The sequence below is a fragment of the Sminthopsis crassicaudata genome, chromosome 3, assembly GCF_048593235.1.
Source record: "Sminthopsis crassicaudata isolate SCR6 chromosome 3, ASM4859323v1, whole genome shotgun sequence".
In the NCBI taxonomy this organism is placed as follows: domain Eukaryota; kingdom Metazoa; phylum Chordata; class Mammalia; order Dasyuromorphia; family Dasyuridae; genus Sminthopsis; species Sminthopsis crassicaudata.
This window is the reverse complement of record NC_133619.1, coordinates 507,736,716-507,758,326: the sequence shown is the minus strand read 5'-3', so window position 1 is coordinate 507,758,326 and position 21,611 is coordinate 507,736,716. Positions and strand designations below refer to the sequence as shown.

General features: G+C 38.0%; 1 protein-coding gene across 12 annotated transcripts in view; it reads right to left on the bottom strand.

Moving 5' to 3' along the window:
* TENM4 (teneurin transmembrane protein 4) overlaps positions 1-21,611 on the bottom strand; it is a 1,584,659-nt gene that overhangs the window by 328,824 nt on the left and 1,234,224 nt on the right. For all 12 annotated transcript variants that reach the window (XM_074303958.1, XM_074303961.1, XM_074303962.1 and 9 more), the window contains one exon: positions 13,992-14,244. In XM_074303958.1, the coding sequence (XP_074160059.1) occupies positions 13,992-14,244 (253 nt within the window). The remainder of the gene's footprint in view (positions 1-13,991; positions 14,245-21,611) is intronic.

Here is a 21,611-nt window from a genome sequence, read left to right as displayed (position 1 = left end):
AATTAAGTTGCACATGCTGCAAAGTGTGGAAGGAGAGCTACTGGATGGTGTCTGATTTTACTGGGTCCCACAAATGTTAGTTCGCACCCCAGTTGGGCACAGACACACCTGAAAGCCCTAAAATACTATATTGAGAGTCAGCTTTCAAGCTGGCCCCCTTCCCTCCTCTCTCCTGGATTCTCTCTGACTCCATGAAATGTCAGTGAGGAATGGAAGGGGAGGAGAAGAATCTCATGCTATAGAGAATGCTCCTCCACTCCAAATCAAGACCTCCTCTGGGTTTTTTATTTAACCTTCACTTTCCACTTAGCAGCTGGGAAACAGAAAAGTAGAACCTATGAGGAGACTCGGAATCAAGAAGACCTGAATTCAAATTCAGATACTTACTAGCTGTGTGACCCTGGAGAAATCACTTATTAATCTGTCTCTGTTTTTTCAACTGTAAAACAGAAATAATAGCACCTGCCTCCCAGGATTGTTTGAGGCTCAAATATAATAATATGTATTTTAACACATAGTAGATACTTGTTTCCTACCTTTATCCCTTCCTACCTTCTTTCCTAGTTTCCTTCCTTCATTTGTTCCTTCTTCCCTCCCTCCCTTACTTCCTTTCCTCTTTCCTTCCTTCTTCTCTCCCTCCTTTCCTTTTTTCCTCCTCATCTATTTTACATATCTCAAAAGAATACTGATGTTCAATCCTTGGTAACTCTTCATATCCCTATCTGGGTTATTTTTTTTTTTTTTAATTTTCACTACAAAGGGGAATGTTGAAAACTAACTGCATGTATTTGGAAAAAAATTTTTAAAATTTTTATAAATTTTTGGTACATTTTATCAAAAGGCTTTATAGCTATACTATGATTTTATAAAAGATTTTTTTCTTGTGGGAAAGAACTACAAACAAGAAAGGTTATAATAACAGTGGCTAGAGTGAAGTGAGCAGAACCAAGAGAATATTATACACAATAACAAGATTATTTGATGATCAACTGTGATGAACTTGGCTCTTAACAATGGGATTGATTCAAGGCAATTCCAATAGACTTGTGATGGAAAATGCCATCTGCATCCCAGGGAGAAAACTTTGGAGATTGAATATGGCTCAAAACATAGTATTTTCACTTTTTATTTGTTTTCTTTCTCATGTTTTTTTCCCCTTTTGGTCTTACTTTTCTTGCACAACATGACAAATATGGAGATATGTTTAAAAGAACTGCACATATTTAATTTATATCAGATTACTTGATATCTTGGGGAGGGGGAAGTCAGAAAGAGGGAGAAAAAGAACTTAGAGCACAGTGTTATAAAAACTAAAGTTTTGCTGTCTTTATGCTTACTAAAGCACAAAGACAGTTATGCTGTCTTTGCTTATTTATTTGGAAAATAAAGTACTACTGAAAATTAAAAAAAAAAGGAACTGGAAGATACCTTAGAAGGCATTAAATAAATAATAAATAACAATAGCTAGCATTTATATAGAGATTTAAGATTTGCCCATGTTATCTCATTTGGTTCTCACAGCTCTCCTGTGAAGTGGGTCTTATTTTTATTCCTATTTTACATGGAAAGGAAGGAACTGAGACAGAGAAAGATTATGAAAGATACTTTATACAAAGACATATATAAAGAGCCCAGGACTGAATACAGCTACTTAATGTCTGAGACAGAATTTGAACGTAGGTCTTCTCCACTACTAAGCTTACTACTCTGTCATAGAATTACCTCAAATTTTAAAGCAATTGATTCTTATAGAAAGACCAATCAATTAATCAACAAGCATTTGTTAAGTACCCAATTAATGTTATTGGAACTGCTCTAGGCACTAGAGATACAATGACAAAAATCAATAATAATAAATGATTTTTATATGGCAAGTTCAAGTTTGCAAGTTATTTTAAATACAAAATCTCATTTGAGCCTCTCATCAGCCAGGAAATACTTACTCTGAGAATTGTTAACACCATTTGGCAGATAATGTGATTGAGGTTCCAAAAGTGACTAACCTTGGGGCAGCTGGGTGCCACAGTGGGTAGAGCACCAGCCCTGAAGTCAGGAGGCCCTAAGTTCAAATTTGATCTCAGACACTTAACACTTCCTGACTATGTGACCCTGGGCAAGTCACTTAACTCCAACTGCTTCAGAAAAAAAAAAAAAAGTGACTAACCCATTGGTTTCACAGTAGGGTTTGAAATCTGGATTTTCTAACTCTACTATGCTGGCCACATGGTTTTATGCCCTCATTTTAAATGTGTAAAAACCAAGGCCAAGAGAAATTAACTGACTTGCCCAAAATCATAGAGATAGTAAATGGGAGAACTGGAACTCAGGTCTCTTGCTTCCCTAAGGAATTACTTCACAAACTGCTCTGTCTAAAACCTGTTTCCTTTTTTTGTTGTTTAATTCTGCCCCACTTCTCTGCAATAGACTGGCTCCTTATACTCTGTGCTATTTTAATAGTCTCCAACTACCAAAAGCTACTCTTTCAGAAAAAAAGAATGTCAAAATTGGGAACACCACCCCTTTTCTTTCACCCTGCAAGGTTTTCTGACGGGTCAGCATCCCTCTAGGTCAGAGAACTCTCCATTCTGCTGTCATAAAATATCCCCTGTTTGTCTCCTTTCCCTTCTCCTACCTCACTCCTTTCTGCATCCCAACATCCAGCCCTAGTAGAGATCCTCACATTTACCCCCGTCAAGTTTCACAGTCTTAATTTGGTCAATTGTTCCACTTGGTTACAGTCTTCTTAAATCTTGGCTTCTATTATCCAAGCTATTAACTTTGCATCCCAGATTCACATCATCTACAAACTTAATAACCATGTCATTGATGTCTTCGTCCATGTCATTGTCAAAAACACTGAACAGAACAGGGTTATAGCCCCCAGTTTTTGCATCATTCTCAGTACTTAGTGCATTATATTCTTAAGAACATCGGATTTGTGCCTCTTTCATCCACTCAGCCTGCTCTATTTTCAACTGAATAATAATTCATTTAACAAATCAAACTTTTAATAAGAATGTGCTGCTGTAGAACACTGCGTTTGTAGGTAGAGAAGTAGATAACACAAAGCTTCATCAAATGTATAGTCTATAAGGCGGAGAGACCAATACTGACAATAATATGCATTATATAATTGCACTAGAAAGGTAGAAAGCAACACAATGTATAAATACGGTCTGAGAAGGACATTCAGGGAAGGCAATGGCAGCAGAGCTGAACTAATGAAGGATAGCTAAGAAGGAGGAGGGAAGGCATACAGACCAAACAAAGGGAGATCACAATATTCATAAATACTTCATATAATAAACCTATTGGGGGGGTTCCCAAAATGATTATTAGAGACAAGGCTTCATGCTGAGCTCTTTTCTCTCTCTGCACCCTCTCTTTTGGTGATTTCATTTGATCCCATGGGTTCAATTACTAGCTCATTGTAGATAATGATGCCCAAATTTACATATCTAGAGCTACAATACCATTTCACCTAGGATCTGCTGGACAGCTCCATCTAGAAGTCTCATGTGCAAAAACAAGCTCAAATGTTCAAAATGGAAGTCATCTTTCCCCTTTAAACATTTCTTTCTAATTGCCCTATTTTTGATAAGAATATTTCCCACCATGCTCTAGTCACCATGACTACTAACTGGTAAGAAATTCTTGACTCTTTCTCTTCCTCCTTCCATTCTCCTTCCCCCAAAGTGTATTTATTTAGTCGTCAACTTCATTAAGCCAACCTCTACATCTCTCAATTTCCTTTTCACTAACCTGGACACTATCTTGATATAGCCCCCCCCCAAACCTCTCAATTCTATTGGTATAAAAGCCTCCAAAACGGATCTCTGCTTCCAAACTCTTTTCTTGCTCAAGTCCAGAGATCTGCTAAAAGAATGCTCCTAATGCATGGGTCTGACCTTCAATGGTCCTTAAGATAAAACACAAATTCCTCTATAAATTTCTTGAAAAGAAAAGTCATCATTTTTCATCTTTATAACCCCAGTCTCTAGCAGAATGAGTATATGACAATACTAGGAGATTAATAAATGCTTTTTGAACGATAAAAGGACCCCAAAAAATCTGGGCTTTGCCCATCCTTTTCTACTGATTACTCCCTCTTACATGAATCCTACATACCAGCTGAAACAGCAACCAGCTATCACAGTGAACAGAATAAAGCACTGCACTGGCATCAAGAAGAATCTAGTCCACATCCAGCCTCAGATCCAGCCACAGATAGTGTGACCCTCTACAAGTCACATAACCTTTATATCTGATTTTCTTTATTTATAAAGGAAGGAGAATAATAACTTCTACCTCCCAGGGTTATAGTAAGAATAAAATATTTGTTAAAAAAAAAAGCTTGCAAACCTTAAAATATTTTGTTGTTCAATCATTTCAGTCATGTCTGACACTGGGACTCCATTTGGGTTTTTCTTAGCAGAGACACTGGAGTGGTTTGCCATTTCCTTCTCCAGCTCATTTTTACAAATGAGGAAACCAAGGTAAGCAGAGTTAAGTGACTTGTCCAGGATCACACAGCTAGTAAATATCTGAGGCTGGATTTGAGTTCAGTTCTTCCTCATTCCAGGGTTGGAACTCTATCCACTGTTCCCTACCTCCCCCCACCATTTTCATTTGAAAGATGAAGAAACTATTAATCAGGTAGGTTAATTAACTTATTTTAGCATTTGACTCTAAAGCCAGGGTGCTAAAATGGATTTACTTTGCATTTATACATAAAGTGTACGTGTATGCAAATATGTACATATGTGTATATATATATATATATAGCATATATGCATGTACATAGTAAATATATCATATACAGTACATGTGCAGCATATATATTTATACACACATGTATGAATACAGATGTATATACTTGCTACATACATGTGCATATATAGGATGCACTCTTTATATGCTTTAAATTTGGCTTTATATACATTAATTTAGCTTCCCAAAGGCAAGGATTATTTTTGTTTTATTTTTGATTTTGTAAGTTCTAGCACCTAATACAATGCCTTGCACATAGAAGGCATTTAATAAATGTCTATTGAATTGAACTGGATATAACATAGTGAAAATGAACACTTGAAGGAGGGCTTGCATCTCAGCTAACTAGTTTTGAGACAAAGAAAAAATTCCAACAGAAAGACTCTGTAAGTATCAATTTCCTCATCTGTCAAATCTCTAAGCTCCCTTCTTCCATTCTATGTGCCAGGTTTTAATATTCTATGTTGTAAATGTCTAATTCTACTGTAGTTTGATTCTCCTAAGCTCTCATTGTCTCATTGACTTGGTGCTGAGATGCAAGAAGGAGAATCATAAGATCTTAGACTAGAAGATAATGAGTATGGAGATCAAATCCCTCAGTTTATAGATTAGTCAACTGAGGAACACAAAGATTAAGTGATATATCCATATCACAAGGCTAATGTGTTTGAGATAAGATTTAAGTCCAGGTTTTCCTAACTCTAAGATCACTAACCTAAGTTGAGAAATAAGCAGGACCAACACAAATTCTGTAGAATACAAGGGATTTCAGGGTCACATGAATTTTTCAAAAGTGCTATTTGCCTCAGTGAAGTACAGGGGAAATTTGGGCAGTGACTTCAGGCATAATTTCCTCTGCTCACTGAACTGATATGTAATTCAGGCAGAGAAATACTTTTTGGCAAGCACATTGTCATTTCCTTTATATGAATTCAGCTCAACACAACCTGCATTTATAGAGGTCCCTCCCTGTTTTGTGTCCCACTGGAGGAAGAAGATACAAAGAGCATCTGAGGCAGCAAGCTCACTCTTGGTACAGCCAAACAGCAGGGAAGCCTCAATCTGAAGATGAGATGGCCCAAAGGGTGGCAGGCAGAGAGCAGTGGGCACATAATGGGCCTATACAATGGCTTCAGTCTCTTGGCTTTCAGCAGTACCCAGGGTGCTCACCAGGAGGACCAAGCTAGGGTTTGACAAAAGTTATCACTTAAGCCCAATCAAAAAAGGTGAGATGATGCTTTCAGATTTTGTGGTACAAGAAGCTGAATGAGGTATCTTAAGTTCAATCTTCCCTCTAGGAGCAAAGCCTGGCAACATGTGGTTCATTTAGATAGACCTCTTCATAATCAAGTTTCAAATAATTGTAATTACAATGATGGTAATAGCTAGTATTTATAAGGTACTTGAAGATTTATAAAAATACTTCATAATTATTATCTCATTTAATCCTTACAACAATTCTGAGTAGATTTATTATTATTCTCATTCTAACAGATGAGAAAACTGAGGCAGACAGAGTTGATCACCTACTCAGTGTCTGAGTTAGCAGTCAAACTAAGATCCTCATAACCCCATATTCCAGTGTTTTATGCCTCAAGAAACAAAATGTCTTCATAATAGGGCAGGATAGGGAAATTGGCTGTAATGGGAAGCTCAGAAGTGCTGAATTTGCAGTTGGGATAAATTACTATGAGTGAGTTTTGGCTCCACTGTATTAACTGATAGTATGAATTTGGGTAAAGACTATTTGGTCTGGTTTTTAAAGCCTTTCATAACTTGGCTGCAACCAATTTTTTTTAGCTTCATTATACACAATTCTCCATGCTTCATTCCACAATCCAAGCAAACTGGTCTCTGTTCCTCCCACTTGATACCTCATCTCTGTGTTTTTGAACTGGTCATTCTCCATGCCTGGAATGTACTCACTCATTTCCTCCACCTCTAAGAATTCATCTCTTCTTTCACAATGCAGATCAAGTATTACCTTTTATAGGAAGCCTTTTCTGATCACCTCATCTCAACTGCAAGTGCCCTCCCTCCCAAATTTTGACCTATTCCTTATATATTTACATTATGTGCTTGTTACTAAGTGTGTGACTTTGGGCAAGTCACCTTTAATAATAATTACTGTTAGCATTTATTTGATGCTTTCAGGTTTGTAGATCACTAATACTCCCTCAACCTATGCACACACACATGTTATGTGTGTGTATATACATATACAATACACATTGTAGCTATAGATATATGTATGTGTATCTAAACATATACATACTCTGTACATATTTAATACACATATACATGTATGTTTTCTTGCTTGATCTTTGTATGTGATGTCATTATTTCCATGGTATAGATAAGGAAAAGTGTAATTTCAAAAGACCTGCTGAGGTCATGCAGCTAGTTAGTGCTTGAGGAGAGATTTGAATTCAGGTCTTCCTGACTCCAAGTTCAACACTGTGCATTCATATTCTACCAGTAGCTCTGCTTGCTTTGGACTCCAAAAATGTCATGCCTCCAAGAATATGCTTGTTAACCTGAACTCTCATCATCATGCTTTGACACTCCATGCTTTTTCAGCTACTTTATTTTCTCTTCCCTCTGTTTGGGGGCTGGAGAGTAGAGCAATAAATTGTATTGGCAGCTTTCCTTTAGAGAAGGTTCAGAACTTTTGAGGTATCATTTCAATTTCCATTTGGTTTTGGTTTTAATCCCACAAACATCATGTTCCCATGGCTATCTCCTGGTGCTTCTTGGACCCTCCCCCTTCCCTTTTTCAGCTTTCTTTTGCACATTGTTTTCCCCCATTAGATTAACATAAACTCCTCGAGGGCAGGAAAAACCTTTTTTCTTATTTTTATTCCCAGCATTTAGCATAGTGCATAGTACTTAATTCTAGGTACTTAATAAATATTTATATCATTTACATTTCTCTGAGTCTCTATTTCCTCATTTATAAAATGGGATGATAATAATAGCACCTATTTTATAGGATTATTGTGAGAATCAAATGAAAGAAAATCTGATCCTAATTCACTGTGTGATCTTTGTAAAGTTAGTTCCCCTGTCTGGACCCTAGACATTTTTACAATAGGGGAGGATTAGGAGAGATGCTCCCTAAAGCCCCTCTCAATGGCATTCTATCCCCGTATGTTTACAACTTGATGGGTCTGTCCCATTTGACCATGTTCACTCCTCTACCAGAGTCTTCCATCTTTAGCATTTCTATAATCGATGTTCCTACACTCAAATGAAATGAATTTGCAATGTTATTTGGAAAAGTACTGGCTTTTCAAAGAGTCTTCATTAGCACTCAGGAAAACCAAGCCAAGATCTTTAAAAAGCAATGAAAAGCCATGCTCATTCAAACCAAGAGGAAGTCACCTCTCAATCTGCTGGCTCAGGAACAAGAAGGAGGCTGTATCACAGTGCACAGGATAGCTGGGTCAAGTAGCTGTGGGCAAAATGGGAATGGTAATCCTTTCTTGACTCACTCCTCTGAGGCTCAGATGAGAAAAGGGATCTACAAGGGCTTTGCAAATCATAAGTATTGTACAGAGATGCCAGTAAATTGTAACTACATGGGCAGCTAAGTGGTACAGGGAATAGAATCCGGCCTCTGGCATTTACTTGATGAATGACCCTGGATAAGTTATTTCCCCTAATTTACCTCAGCTTCCTCATCTGTAAAATGACCTGGAAAAGGAAATGGCAATTCACTCCAGTATCTTTGCCTAGAAAACCCCAAATAGGGTCACAAAGAATAAGAGATGACTGAGAACAAAACAACATATATATATTATACACACACACACAATATATATATATATGTTATTATATATATGGCTTTAAGGGTATTGCCTCCATTTCATATATGGGGAAACTGAGGTTCAGAGATGTTAATGATTTGCCATTAGCCCCACCAATTTCATTCCATGGGTTTGTTCTAACTCGTGGAGATCAAGGATTGCTGATTCAGTATATTTCCTCACTATGTTTAGGAGGGTAGGATGACAGACTAAATTTAAGGAGCACTTGATGGCTTATCCAGAGCTTTTCTCACTATAATCCAGATATTATCCCCATTTTACAGATTCAGTTTAAGGCAAACAAAATTGGTCAAGCACCAATGATATAAAGGGATCAGAGGTGAAAAACAACATAGTTCCTGCCTACTAGGAGAAGACTATCTATTGTGCAAATGAGCATAATACAAGCGAGAGTGGAAGCTATGAATCTGGGAAGATTTCAGGGAAGGAAAGCGAGATGGCCCAATTCAAATCGACAGAACTAGTATTATGAGTTCCATTAGGACAGAAGCTGTGTCATCTAAGTGTCATATATTCATGTATATATGTTTGTGTGTGTACATCTACATATTATACATATATATTATATGTATATATGTAGATACATTATACAATATACATGTATTATATGTACGTACACATATACATATATACATAATATATACATACAATAATACATTATATATCTAGCATATATTATATATATAAAATCTAGCATAAAGGCTTTTTTTTGTTGTTTTTTTTTTTTTTGCTGAGGCAATTGGGATTAAGTGACTTGCTTAGGATCATACAGGTAGGAAGCATTAATTGTCTGAGACAAGATTTGAACTTGGGTCTTCCTGACTTTAGTATAAAGTTTTATACAAAGTAGTGTTTAATAAATGTTTGTGAGAGAAAGAAAGGAAGAAAGGAAGAAGAAGAGAAAAAGGGCAGGAAGGAAGAAGGGAAAGGAGAAAGGAGGGATTGAAAAGAAGAATGGGGAGGAGAGAAAAAAGACAGGGAGAGAATGAAGGGAAGAAAGAGAAAAAAGGAAAGAGAGGAAGAAAAGGGAAGGGAGTAGAAAAGAAAAGAGGAAGGAGGGAAGGAGAAAAGAAAGAAAAGTAGAAGAAGAAAAGGGAAGGGAGGAAAGAAGGGAGAATGAAGAGAATAAGGGAGAAAATAAGAAGGGAAGGGAGGGGATAAAGGACTAATATAGACAAAGAGGAAGAAAGCAGGGAAGAAGGATTGAGGAAGAAAAGGAGAGCCAGACAGAGCCAGGCCTCCATCACAGATCTCTCTGATTCTAAACTGACTGATTCTAAACAGCATACTGTGCCTCACTACACAGAGGGAGATCAAAAAACATAATCTTGTTTTCCCCAGCCTGTTGCACTTCCCCTCTCCTTGTTTATTCCATCCTTCTGATAGCCTCTGCTGAGCAATGGTTACAAAACCATGCTGTACTTTGGGCTGTCAGGCCTAATGCCAAGACATGGAAAGAACCAAGATAGTAACCAGGGCCTTCAGAAAACCATCCAAAAAAAGTCCAGCCTAAGCTCACCACTGCAGAAAACTGAATAAAAAATAACCCAGAATTTCCATAGGTGTACTCCCATCCCTCTAGCAGGAAGTAGTGAGGATTAACTTGAATGCAGGGCTGGAATGGACCTCAACTTCCATAAAGGTGATCCCCCTCACTTTATAGTAAAGGAAACTGATGCTCATATGCTCAAAGCCATGTATTAGAGCTAAGATTCAAATCTCTGACACCAAAGGTAATAATGTTTTTCTACTGCTACTGTGAAAAATAAAAATAAAACATACAATAATAAATTATACATATGTACACAATCTAGCAGAAAGTTTTATACAAAGTAAGTGTTTAATAAATGTTGTGAGAGAGAAAAAGGAAGGGAAGATTAAAGAAGAAAAGGGGAAAGAGAAGGGAAAGGAGGAAGGAAGCAGGGAAAAGAGAAAAGAGGCATTGAAAGGAAGAATGAGAGGAGAAAATGGGGAGGAGGGAAAGAAGGGAAGGAGAATAAAGGGAAGAAAGGATAAAAAGGGAAGAGGGGAAGAAAAAGAAGAGGAAAAAGGAAAGTTAATATAAAAAGATAGAAGAGGAAAAAGGATGAGGATGGGGGTGGAGGTGAGTAAGGGAGAGGGGGAGGTCTGTGCTTCTCATGAATGAGTGATTCAATGGCCCTATCCAAACCTGACTGGCCACAACACTGTCAGGGAGGCAGCTACAGCAGCAAGATGGTCTTCCACTTTCCTTAGTGGCCCCATTTTCCCTGCCATCCAAAATCAACAACCACATTCTCTTTCCTCCTCCACAGTATGTTTAGAAGAGCCCCAGAATCTAATGAGAACATCATCTGCATATGCATGCCTACTTTGAGAGGCAGAGCATCCACTTATCCAGCTGAGAGATTTAGGACTGTGGTCCCCATGCAGCAGTAATGGGGATGTTTTACTTCCCTGTTGCCATGGAGATGGGTAGGGCTTCAGATACTAGTCGGATGCTCTCTTAAATACAGAAACAATGCATCCCCATTCCTAATCATTTGACTTTACAAATTCTAGAAATCAGGAAAGAGAAAAAAACATTTAATTCCACTTAAGCCATTTGGGAACTTGTTGACTATTACAGCCGCTCTCAACCTGTCTTACAGAACCTGTCTGCTAAACACCTAAAAAAAGGTTCTCCTACACTCTGATAGACAATGATGACAAAGTGGTTTGCATTTCTACAGTGCCTGGCAGCTTATAAAGCACTTTCTTCTCCTAACATCTTTGTGAGTGATGTAGTAGAAAGATGATTTTCCCCATTCAAAGGATAAGGAAAATAGAGCCCAGAGTGGTCACAGTATAATTCATAGTTAAATAGTGCTTTACATTTTAAACCTTCTTTTCACAACATTCCTAAGGGGTAGGTTGTATCTGCTTTTAATATCCCCATTTTATAAATAAGGAAATTGATTCTCAGAAAGACTTAACTAATAAACCTTGCCAGGGTCAATGCTTCCCTGTCTCCCTGTTTCCAAGGCCAATATTCTTCCTTCTACATTTCATAGACCTTTGGGGTACAGCTGGAAGGGTCTTAGAAGCCAGCCAGACTTACTCTCCGTTGTTCTTCAGATAAGAAAACTGAAAGCCAGGTTGGTGAAGGGATAAGGTCACACAGACAGTTAGCTCTAGAGGGAGAATTTCAATCTTAAGAAGCAGCATGATTGAGTGGTAGAATATTCCAGCTTAAAGATAATTGTATAAATATGTGTGCATATATTGGATTACTTGCTATCTAGGGGAAGGGAGATGGAGATGAGGGGGAAAATTGGAACACAGGGTTTTGCAAGGGTTAATGTTGATGAATTATCAATACATATCTTTTAAAAATTAAAAAGCTTTAATAAAAATTTTTTAAAAAGAATATCCCAGCTTAAATCTTGCCTCTGTTGTTATTCCATATGTATGTTACTATGGACAAGTCACAACCTTAATGAGTCTCAATTCTCTGTATAGAAGGACCATCTGCTGTGTCTCAGGTCCTGATTAGCTCCTGATCTTACAAATGGAGCCTACTTTCTTCCCATATAGGACCAGGGTAAGGGGTTACCGAGATGACTTCTCACTGGGAGTTTTCCCTCCTGTGAATGGCACAAGCTAATAACAAAACAAACCACTCAGTTCTCACGATCTCTTGGACAAATATGGAACACTGAATGCCCGATCACTTGCTACAGCCGTGGGCAGTAATTCAATGAACACATTTTCAATAATGGAGATTTGATTAGGCTACGTAAGGCCATGAATGACACACAATTATCCAATACTGTTAATGATCACAGAAAGGGAGGAAGCATGCAGGGAACCAGTGTACACCGATAACAGAAGCAATATCAACTAAGTGGCTGGTACGCAAGTTTTCTGGATGGCATTCTTTCTGAAGAACTATTCCGAGAGAGAAAAACCCAGAAATCCTTGATCTTCTCATTAAGGTCTAGCAGGTGCCATGTTTTCTGCATTAGCAAGCACAAGTACGATCGTTACATGCCAAGTTTCACCAGATGAGTAAATCTTTTCAATGTATTGATTTATTTCACTTCCTTAAATAGGTTATTGATCCTCTCCTTCCAAAGATAAAGAAATAAAAACACTTTTAATCTATGAAACTGGTTACATTTTTTAGTTTTGGAGTTTTTTTTAAAGTTCTTTCCATGGCAACTAAGTGGAAAAGTGGTTAGAACCCTAGACCCAGAGTAGGGAAAAAAATAACTCATATTAACTCATATTCTGAGTTAAATATGGCCTCAGAGACTTACTAGTTGTATGTCCCTTCCCAAAACACCTCACCTATGTCTTCCTCAGTTTCTTTATCTGCAAGAATGAGGATGATAAAAACAGTTCCAACCTTCCAGGGTTTTTGTAAGGATCAAATGAGATTATATTTAAAGTGCTTAGCACATGGCTTGCACATAATAGGTGCTTACTAAATCTATGTTTCTTTCCCTCATCCTTCTTTCCTTTTTTTCTTCCTTTATTTTCTCTTTCTGTTTTACTTTCCTTTTTCTTGTCCTCAATCTGTTACTTCCTTCTTCCCTTCCTAAACTTTCTTTCCTTCCTTTCCTTAATTCCCTTTTTCTTTCCTTCCTCTTTTCCTCTATTTCTTTCTCCCTTTTCTTCTTTCCTTTCTCCCTCCTTCTCTTCCTCCATTGTACCTTCTTTTCTTTCCTTCCTTCCAACAAATTTATTCTTAGGTGTCATGGCTTAATTATTATTTGACTGGAATCTCAACTCCATCTTTGACGACAGCTATCAGTATGAAGTTGGACAAGTCATTTAAAGGTCTTTTGGTCTCAGTTTCCTCATCTGTAAAATGAGAAGATTGTACTAGATGGGCTCTGAGGTCCATTCCAGCTTTAGATTTGTGGTCTTAGGAGTGATGCTGTAGTGAAAAAAAAAATTGTGGACTTGGAATCCAGAGATGCATATGCAAATTCTGATCTTTCTGACTCTATGGCCTGGGCAGATCCCATTACATGCCTGGACCTCAGCTGCCTCATCTATAAAATGAAAACTTTGGGCTCTAAAATTATCTGAAATCTGGCAAACATAACGAGATGTGTCTTGGGCTTCAGTGTCAATTGACTCAGAACCTCCTGGATGTGAGGAAGACATGGTTCTAAGACCATGTCTCTCCAGAAGCCCTCCACAGAGCATCTGTCCACCCAATCCAGTGGAGCCTTCCTCTGATTCTCTGAATATGTAGAGTATATAAAGACAGTCTGGGGTTCTCCATCTAGGGCTTTCTCTTATCTCTATCCCCAAATTATCAGAAAGACCCCTCTGTTCTAATTAGCAGGGCAGCTTCTGTCTCTGGCCTCTGACTCTGGGAATTTGGGTTCAGCACAAGGGATGAGGTATCAGACCTACCTGGTTTCCAGTGGGATGTTACTGTTGAGTAACCAGTTGTCCTGCGCATGGGCAGAGTCTGGAGGGCCGACGGGGTGTTCTCCGGAAAGAGAGTGGTCTGTCGGTGCTGGGCTGGGGTTGCTGCGTGGTGTAAAGTTGCCTCGATTCAGGGAGTTGATGGAGGCTGCGTGATGCTGGTTGGGGGTGTGGGCGTGAGACAGTGGAGGAGGTGGAGTCCGCAATCTGGACGGGTTCTGAAGGCTTGCTGGGTGATCTAGGAGACAAACAGGCCTGTCAGGTCAGGGATCTAACCCTGGGCATTTTCAGCAGGAAGAAAAAACACAGTGCAATGTGGCATAGAAGCAATTATACAGTTAGAGCTCAGGTTGGCAGAGCACTCTCAGATTTTGCAAAACATTGTACATACCCAATGAGGAAAAGGAGGATTATGGTTTACAAAATCCAAGCATCTCCAGGTGCCTTCAAAATGAAATTTAAATGACACTTCTAAAGAAAGCCTTCCCTGATTCCCTCGGCAAATTGTGACCCTCTCACCCATATTCCCTTATATGTATTTTGTGTACATTTTTATATTTGCAGATTGAGAATAAAAGCGAGTTACTCTATACTTAAAAACTAGAATAGACTGTATCAATGCAAGGAATTCTTATTATTTGGAAGAAACTGAGTATAATAGACCAAACTCCATTAGGCAAGAGATAGTCTTTACAATGCCAAAGAATTCAAAGGTTCTATGGCTTGAAGTTAGGAAAACCTGAATTCAAATCTGACCTCAGACCCTTTCCAGCTGTGTGACTCTGGGCAAGTCATTAAACCCTCAGTTTTGTCATTTGCATAATGATCCAGAGAAATAAATAAATGGTGAACCACTCCAATATCTTTGGTAAAAAAAATAAAATAAAAAACAAAAAACAAAACTCAAATGGGATCATGAAAAATCAAACCCAACTGGAAAAACTATTCAACAACATGTTTCTATAAACTCAGGGGATATTATTTACAAGAAAGGGGTATCCAGAAAAGTTACAAGTCAAGTTTAAGGCTCCACTCACTCATAACCTTGAGGAACACTTTGCCCAACCTGCCCCCATACAGTTAAAAAGACTAATAATAACTAGCATTTATATAGTGCTTTAATGTTTGCAAAGTGATTTTATGTGATCCTCACAAAACTCCTAGGAGGTAGATATGATTATTGTCTTTATTTCATAGATGAGATAACTTGGGGATAGAAAGAGGGAAAGTAATTTGTCCATGGTAACACAGAGAGTAAATGTTTATGGCAGCACTTGAACTCTCCAGGTCCAATGTACTAATCCACCACTTCCCATATGACATATAGCAATTTACTCAACTTGTAGAAACCAGCTACACTGTGAAAAAGAAGGTTAAATAATCTAGCAAATTCCATCCAGTGTGGTTTAATACTGGAACAAGCACTGGCCTTCATGTAGAAAGGTTCAAATCCTGGGCTCTGATCTTTGTTATCTAAATCATTTTAGGAAATTCTCTAATCTTTCTGAAATCTAAGTTTTCAAATTGCAATAAGCACTACCTCCATTAATCAGGACATTTGGAGGAAAGAGTTTTATAGATTTTAAAGTGCCAGACAGATATGAATTGCAATTATTATAACACCATCCAGAAAAATCTCATGTTAAAGAGTAAATAAAGATGCTGTTTTGAAAGCTTAACAGGAATATAATTACAGCCCAAGGAAGTGTCTAACAATAATAACAAGCAAGCGTATAGCACTTTGAGGTTTCCAATATTATTCATATTATCTCATTTGATCCTTACAACAGAGCTGAGGAGCAATTTATCCCTTTTTACAAATGAGAAAACCAAAACTAAGAAATTTAGTGACTTGCCAAGATTCATTTGGCTAGTAAGTGTCTGAGGCTGGATTTGAACTCAGGTTTTTCTGACTCTTAAGTCCAGTGCTCTATTATCTACTAAGACTCCATATGTTTCTTTCTACTCCTTGTGCTACAGTAGACATTATGCTGGAATGGATCCTGGAAACCTGGATTTAAATTCTGACTCAAACTTATCACCTGTGTCATCCTGGGCAAGTTAAATTAGTCTCCTCATTGATAAGATGGGAACTAATAATGCTCATTTTCCTTGTTTCACAGTGGTATGTGAGAAAAGTGCCTTGTAATCATCAAAACTGAAGGAAATGGGCATTCCTATCGATAATATGACATAGAGCAGACCCAAATGCCTCCAGTTTGGGGAACACAAATTTACACAGGGCCAACTCTGTGGAGAAACTCTCCTAAACACCGTTTTGAATTCTATGAGCAAGTTTAGGAGTTAGTGGCAGAGAGATGGACACTTCAGATTAGAGGAAGTTCCCGTTCCATAGGTGCCACATAATTTACCCCAGACTGATATACCGCCTGCTCTGCTTGGGGACTTCTGATACAGCTAGTTTAGCTAAGGACCAACAAAGGCAGGGTTTTCATTAAAGAAACCGGCTGCCCCAGAAACAGAGGTTATGGCTCTGCTGGGCTTTAAGGCTACAGTGTTGTGTTTGGACAGAACCACAAAGATCTAAGAAATGTATCAAAATAGATAGACCTTCTCTACCCACCCAAACCATGCAAAGAAACCTAGATGACAAAACTGACCTCTGAGAATACAAGGAATGAGGGGAGTCACAGATCTGGGGGGACACTAGCCCGTGCTGGGTCAATGACTCTATTCAAATTCCCAGGAACTGTTAATTGAGACAGACCGTGTCTCAGACATAAGCAAACAGGGCACCAGGCTGCGTTGGGTGAGTGATAATGGATTACTAAACCTCTCACCTTTAAGCCACTGTTTGGAACCCAAATCAAATAAACAAGAAGTATTACAGAGAGCTTTTTACCATCTTCAACATGTGTTCAGTCAAGTCATGAATGTATTCATTCCTGCAGCAAATACTGATTAAGCACCCAGTATGTACAGAGACATACTGTGTGCTACATGGAGACAAAACACAGTAGCGGCAGTCACGGAAGTTACAGACTAGTAAAATACAAACACAGAAAACTCTAATACACAATAGGAGGTCTAAGCCAAGTGCTACGTGATATCTGAGGAGGATAGTCATTATCAACAGAGGAATCACAGTAGACTCCCTGGAGGAGGTGGTGTTTTAAGTTGAGCTTTAAAGAAGGGGTGAGAATTCAGCTAATAAAGAGAAAAAAGTGGGGCATCCCCGGTATAGGGAATAAAGGGAGCAAAGATACACAAGAAGGAAAGTGAGGGTGTGTTCAAGAAACAGAACAATCTAATAATTTGGACTGGAACGATACAGATAAGGCTAGTAAGATAGGGTCTTAAATCCATGCTCTATGAGGACCAATAGAAATACTGGAATTGGGATACAAGAAAAATAAAGCAGGAGGATTGGGGGTTGGAATTACGCACAATAGCCAATTTCAATTATTTGAAAGTCTGTCATGAGGAGTCAGGGAAAACTTTCTTCATGATTTCAAATCTGGCTGAGACTTACTACACTTATTAGCAAAACACTTAACTCTGCCTCAGTTTCCTCATTTGTATAATGAGCTGGAGAAGGACCTGGCAAACCGCTCCACTATCTTTGCCAAGAAAACTCCAAATAGGGTTTTGGACTGAAAAATTAACAACAACAACATAAGAAAGCAGGATTAGACTTTTTCTCTTTAGTCCTAGAGGGGATAGCTAAGACCAAATTGGAAATGGCACAGAGGGATAAAACTAGGTTGTACAAAAGGAAAAAAAAAAAACCTTCCTAATAATTAGGCTTGTCTGAAAGTGAGACGGGTTGCCTTGGAATATAATTGGTTCCCCTTCAGCAGAGGTCTTTAAGCAAAGGCTGTAGGACAATGTCAGAGCTGTACAGTGGATTCTTGTTACAATAAAAACTGGCCCAGATGGTTTCTAAGGACTTTCCCAAACCTGAGATCCCGGGACTCTCCACTTACACTGTGCAGTGATACAGGACCAGGTAGCACCACCAGGGACACAATAAACACAACAATGTTTCCTTTCAGCTCACAAAGTATAAAATCCCCTCATCCCTAAAAGCACAAGGATCATAGGATTTAGAACAGAAAAGTATCTTAGGAATCATTCAGTATAAAACACTCCTTTTCTTTTTAAAAATAACATTTTATTTTATCTTCACTTTAAGATTATAAGGAGAATAGAGAAATGGGGTTGGAACAGTCAATTTCTGCCCATCCCTCTAGAGTGAACCTTCTCTGGCAACAACAACAAAAAATTATGCAACGACAACTAAAAGACAAGCAGAAAATGTATGCAACATTCTGTCCCTTCTAGGCCTCTATCTCTCTGTTGTGTAGAAGGAAGGAGGTTTTATCATTTTTGTCTTAGGACCATTATTGTTTTTTTTTTCATTGTTTAAGTTTAGCTTCACTTTTTAAAAATTACATTGTTATATTCATCTTCCTTCATAATTTCAAAACTGCTATCAAATTGGTTAACCTTGGTCAGCCCAATTCACAGCTTCACCAACAATGTATCAGTATGTCTGTTTTCTCATAGTCCTTTAACATTGGTTCCATTTTTTGGAACCTCAGCATTGTTTTAATTTGTATTTCTCTTACAATTAGTGACCCCTTCACTTTGCAGAAAGAGTATACAAAACTCATAGAGGGGAAAAGATATGCTTAAAACTCAAGTCTCTTTCTGTTACATTAAACAGCTTAAATAAACAAGAGGATGATGGCCATGATTTAATATTCCGATTAAAAGCAGATGAGACCTATTTTAGCCCAGATTTTCCAAACAAAGCCATACATAAGGCTTCTCAACAGGCCTAAAGGTGAAAGCCCATTTTTGTCCTAGATAAACACTTGCATCCTGAACTCAGCAAAATCAGGATGTGCTGCCAAATTCCATAATTCTCTTCATTTGACAGTCTGGATCCTGAAGGGAATGAGGCCTTTCTGTTGTTCAATCAGTCAGCAGTATTTATGGGACACCCAATATAGTGCAAGTCAGAAGTCATGGTCTCTATTCTCAAGAAGTTTTTAATTTAAAGGAGCTAGGGAGAGGGGAAGAGAAGGACAGGAAGAAGGACAACTTTACAATATCACCCACAAAGAGAGAAAAGCTAATTTCTGTACCAGCAATGACAATTAACAAATTCCACCTGGTGGGATCCTGTTTACAAGGTTATAGCAAGCTAATCATTGGAGAGATTTAAACAGTAGCAGAGAATAAATTAAAAATGGATTTGAATTTCCTCATTGCTACATACATACCCAAAGTGCACATTTCTATGTGTTTACATCTCCCCTGTAATCCCTCCATAGGATCTGATTCAAACAAGAGACGATGTTTTTATTGTAAAACTGAAAATGGCATCCTCATTCACAGTATTTCTCAGGAACCCAAGGTAGAGATGTTTATATATGTACACCAGAATCCACAGAGTTCACTCAAGGATACTCTGGCTCTGGATAACATTGTACTGATTAGTATGACTTTGCTCTAATACTATCTCAGTAGTAGTTACCCTTTATACATGTCAGGAATTAAGGAAGTGGTACCCCCTTATATGGAAAATCCACATATGATTTTTTGACCCTCTCTGGTCAAATTTATTTTTCTTTTATGGGTGTTTATATAGTATCAAAAGATAAAGTATTGGTAGTATAAGATATTATAAATATAATTTATGTATTTGTGAGTTTCTAAACTTTTTTTTGGTTCATCTACTGACCTTTACCTGTTATATGTAGCTTCTTCAAAACTCCCCAAATATCTCCATTTAATTTCTTATGCAATGTGGAATGGATAACTGTACAAGGGCAGAAATACAGATCAATTATCCAAAAAATGTGGATTCTCCAGGGTATCACTGGTCTGACTTGCTCTCTCATTTATACACACTCTCTTGTGGGACTAATCAGCCCACAAAGTAGTTGTATATGGATAGGCTAGTTCAAGTTCTGATTTTGTCTATGTGGACATCACCTCCGCTTCCACAAATCAATACTCTTTTTTACATCTTTGAGGACTTTCAAGAGTCAGTATGGCCCCCAAATGTTCTTCCCTAGGGATAATCTGCCAAGGGACTTCTTTCAGTTCATCTGGGTCAGTTTTCAGATTATATTTTATTACTCAAGGCACGCTTGAAGTGCTTTTAGCTTTACCAAACTTAGCAGAAAATACAGGCTTTGAGTAGCTAGAATTATTCTGTGCCATAAAAAGAATTCAGATAATGATGTATGCAGGGTATCTCAAAAATCTTAGTGTCATTTTCAACTTTAATAGCTTTAAGCTATTACTTTAAAATAGATACAGCTTTAAAAAATAATTACATATAATATTTATAGTAATGATATAATATTTTACATGAATATGCATATTTATGTAGCTTAAAAAGGTTTAAAAGCTTTAAACTGCACTGAAACTTTTGGGACAGTGGATTATAATAATAGTAATAAAGTTACATATGTACATATGATGCTTTAAGGTTTGAAAAAATTATGCAGGGATAATAATACATCTATCGGCCAGAGTTTTTCAGGAGATCAAATGAGATCAATTATGCACAGTGCTTTGCAAACTTTAAAGCAATATATAAAATGCTAGTTATCATTATTATTGGAAAAAGAAAAAGGTATTCGCTCCCCTCCACCCCTAAATAACCCTATATACAGTATGTGAGTAGCACTCTCCTTTTGTAGAGGGGGTCAGGAAGGCCTTTTCTGGAGCCCAAATTTGAATCCAAGTCTCTGAAACAGAAATTCAGGATCTTTTGTACTATTCTATCTCATTCACTATTCAAGAATTCCCCCACAGACTCTCTAGGAAAGGAGGGAAGGGCTGTTCCAAAGTGAGAAGGAGAGAAAACAGATGGACTGTCTGAATACTACAAGGTGCCCCTGAGATATGAGAAGAAAAGCCCGAGGCATTTTGAGTGGATCCTTCACACAGAAAGGTCTGGCCTAGAATCATGGTGGACATAAAGGCTTGGGAGGGAAGGGAGAGGCTCTGGTCAGGGAGAACTCTCTTAGTAAAACTTAACAAGCATTTAAAGACACACTGTTCAGGATAGAAGTAAGAGAAGGAATTCCAGAACTGTAGCCTCTCAGGGAAGACCTGGCCTAAGTCTTCTTTCAAAGAGCCTTGGAGACCCTCAGAATCCCTCCCCTCCATAGACAAGGGTGGAGGATATGTGGGAACCCAGGTTCCTAACTTCCGATCTGGGGCTCCTGCCACATTCATGGGCTGCAGGATGTTAGAGTCCCAGGAATACTGAACAGGCATATGGTATTTTAATTACAAAGGGTTCTCAGAGAACCACTCCATTATTTGACACAGAAGCCTCTCTCTCAACTATAACAACAGCAACCAGCTACAAACCTATATGATCTGCCAAAAAAAAAAAATCATAGATTTAGAGTTGGAGGAAATTTTAGAAGTCAGTGTACAATCTCCTTGTTTCACTGGTAAGGAAACTGAGGCAGAAAGAAATTAAGGGAAAGAAATTAAAACAATCAAGTATCTAAAACAGGATATAGACTCAAGTCCTGCTGCCATGGTGTCTAACAACGTCTACAAACAATTTTTATTAGCAAGCTTGACACAATGATTATTTTTCAGTTC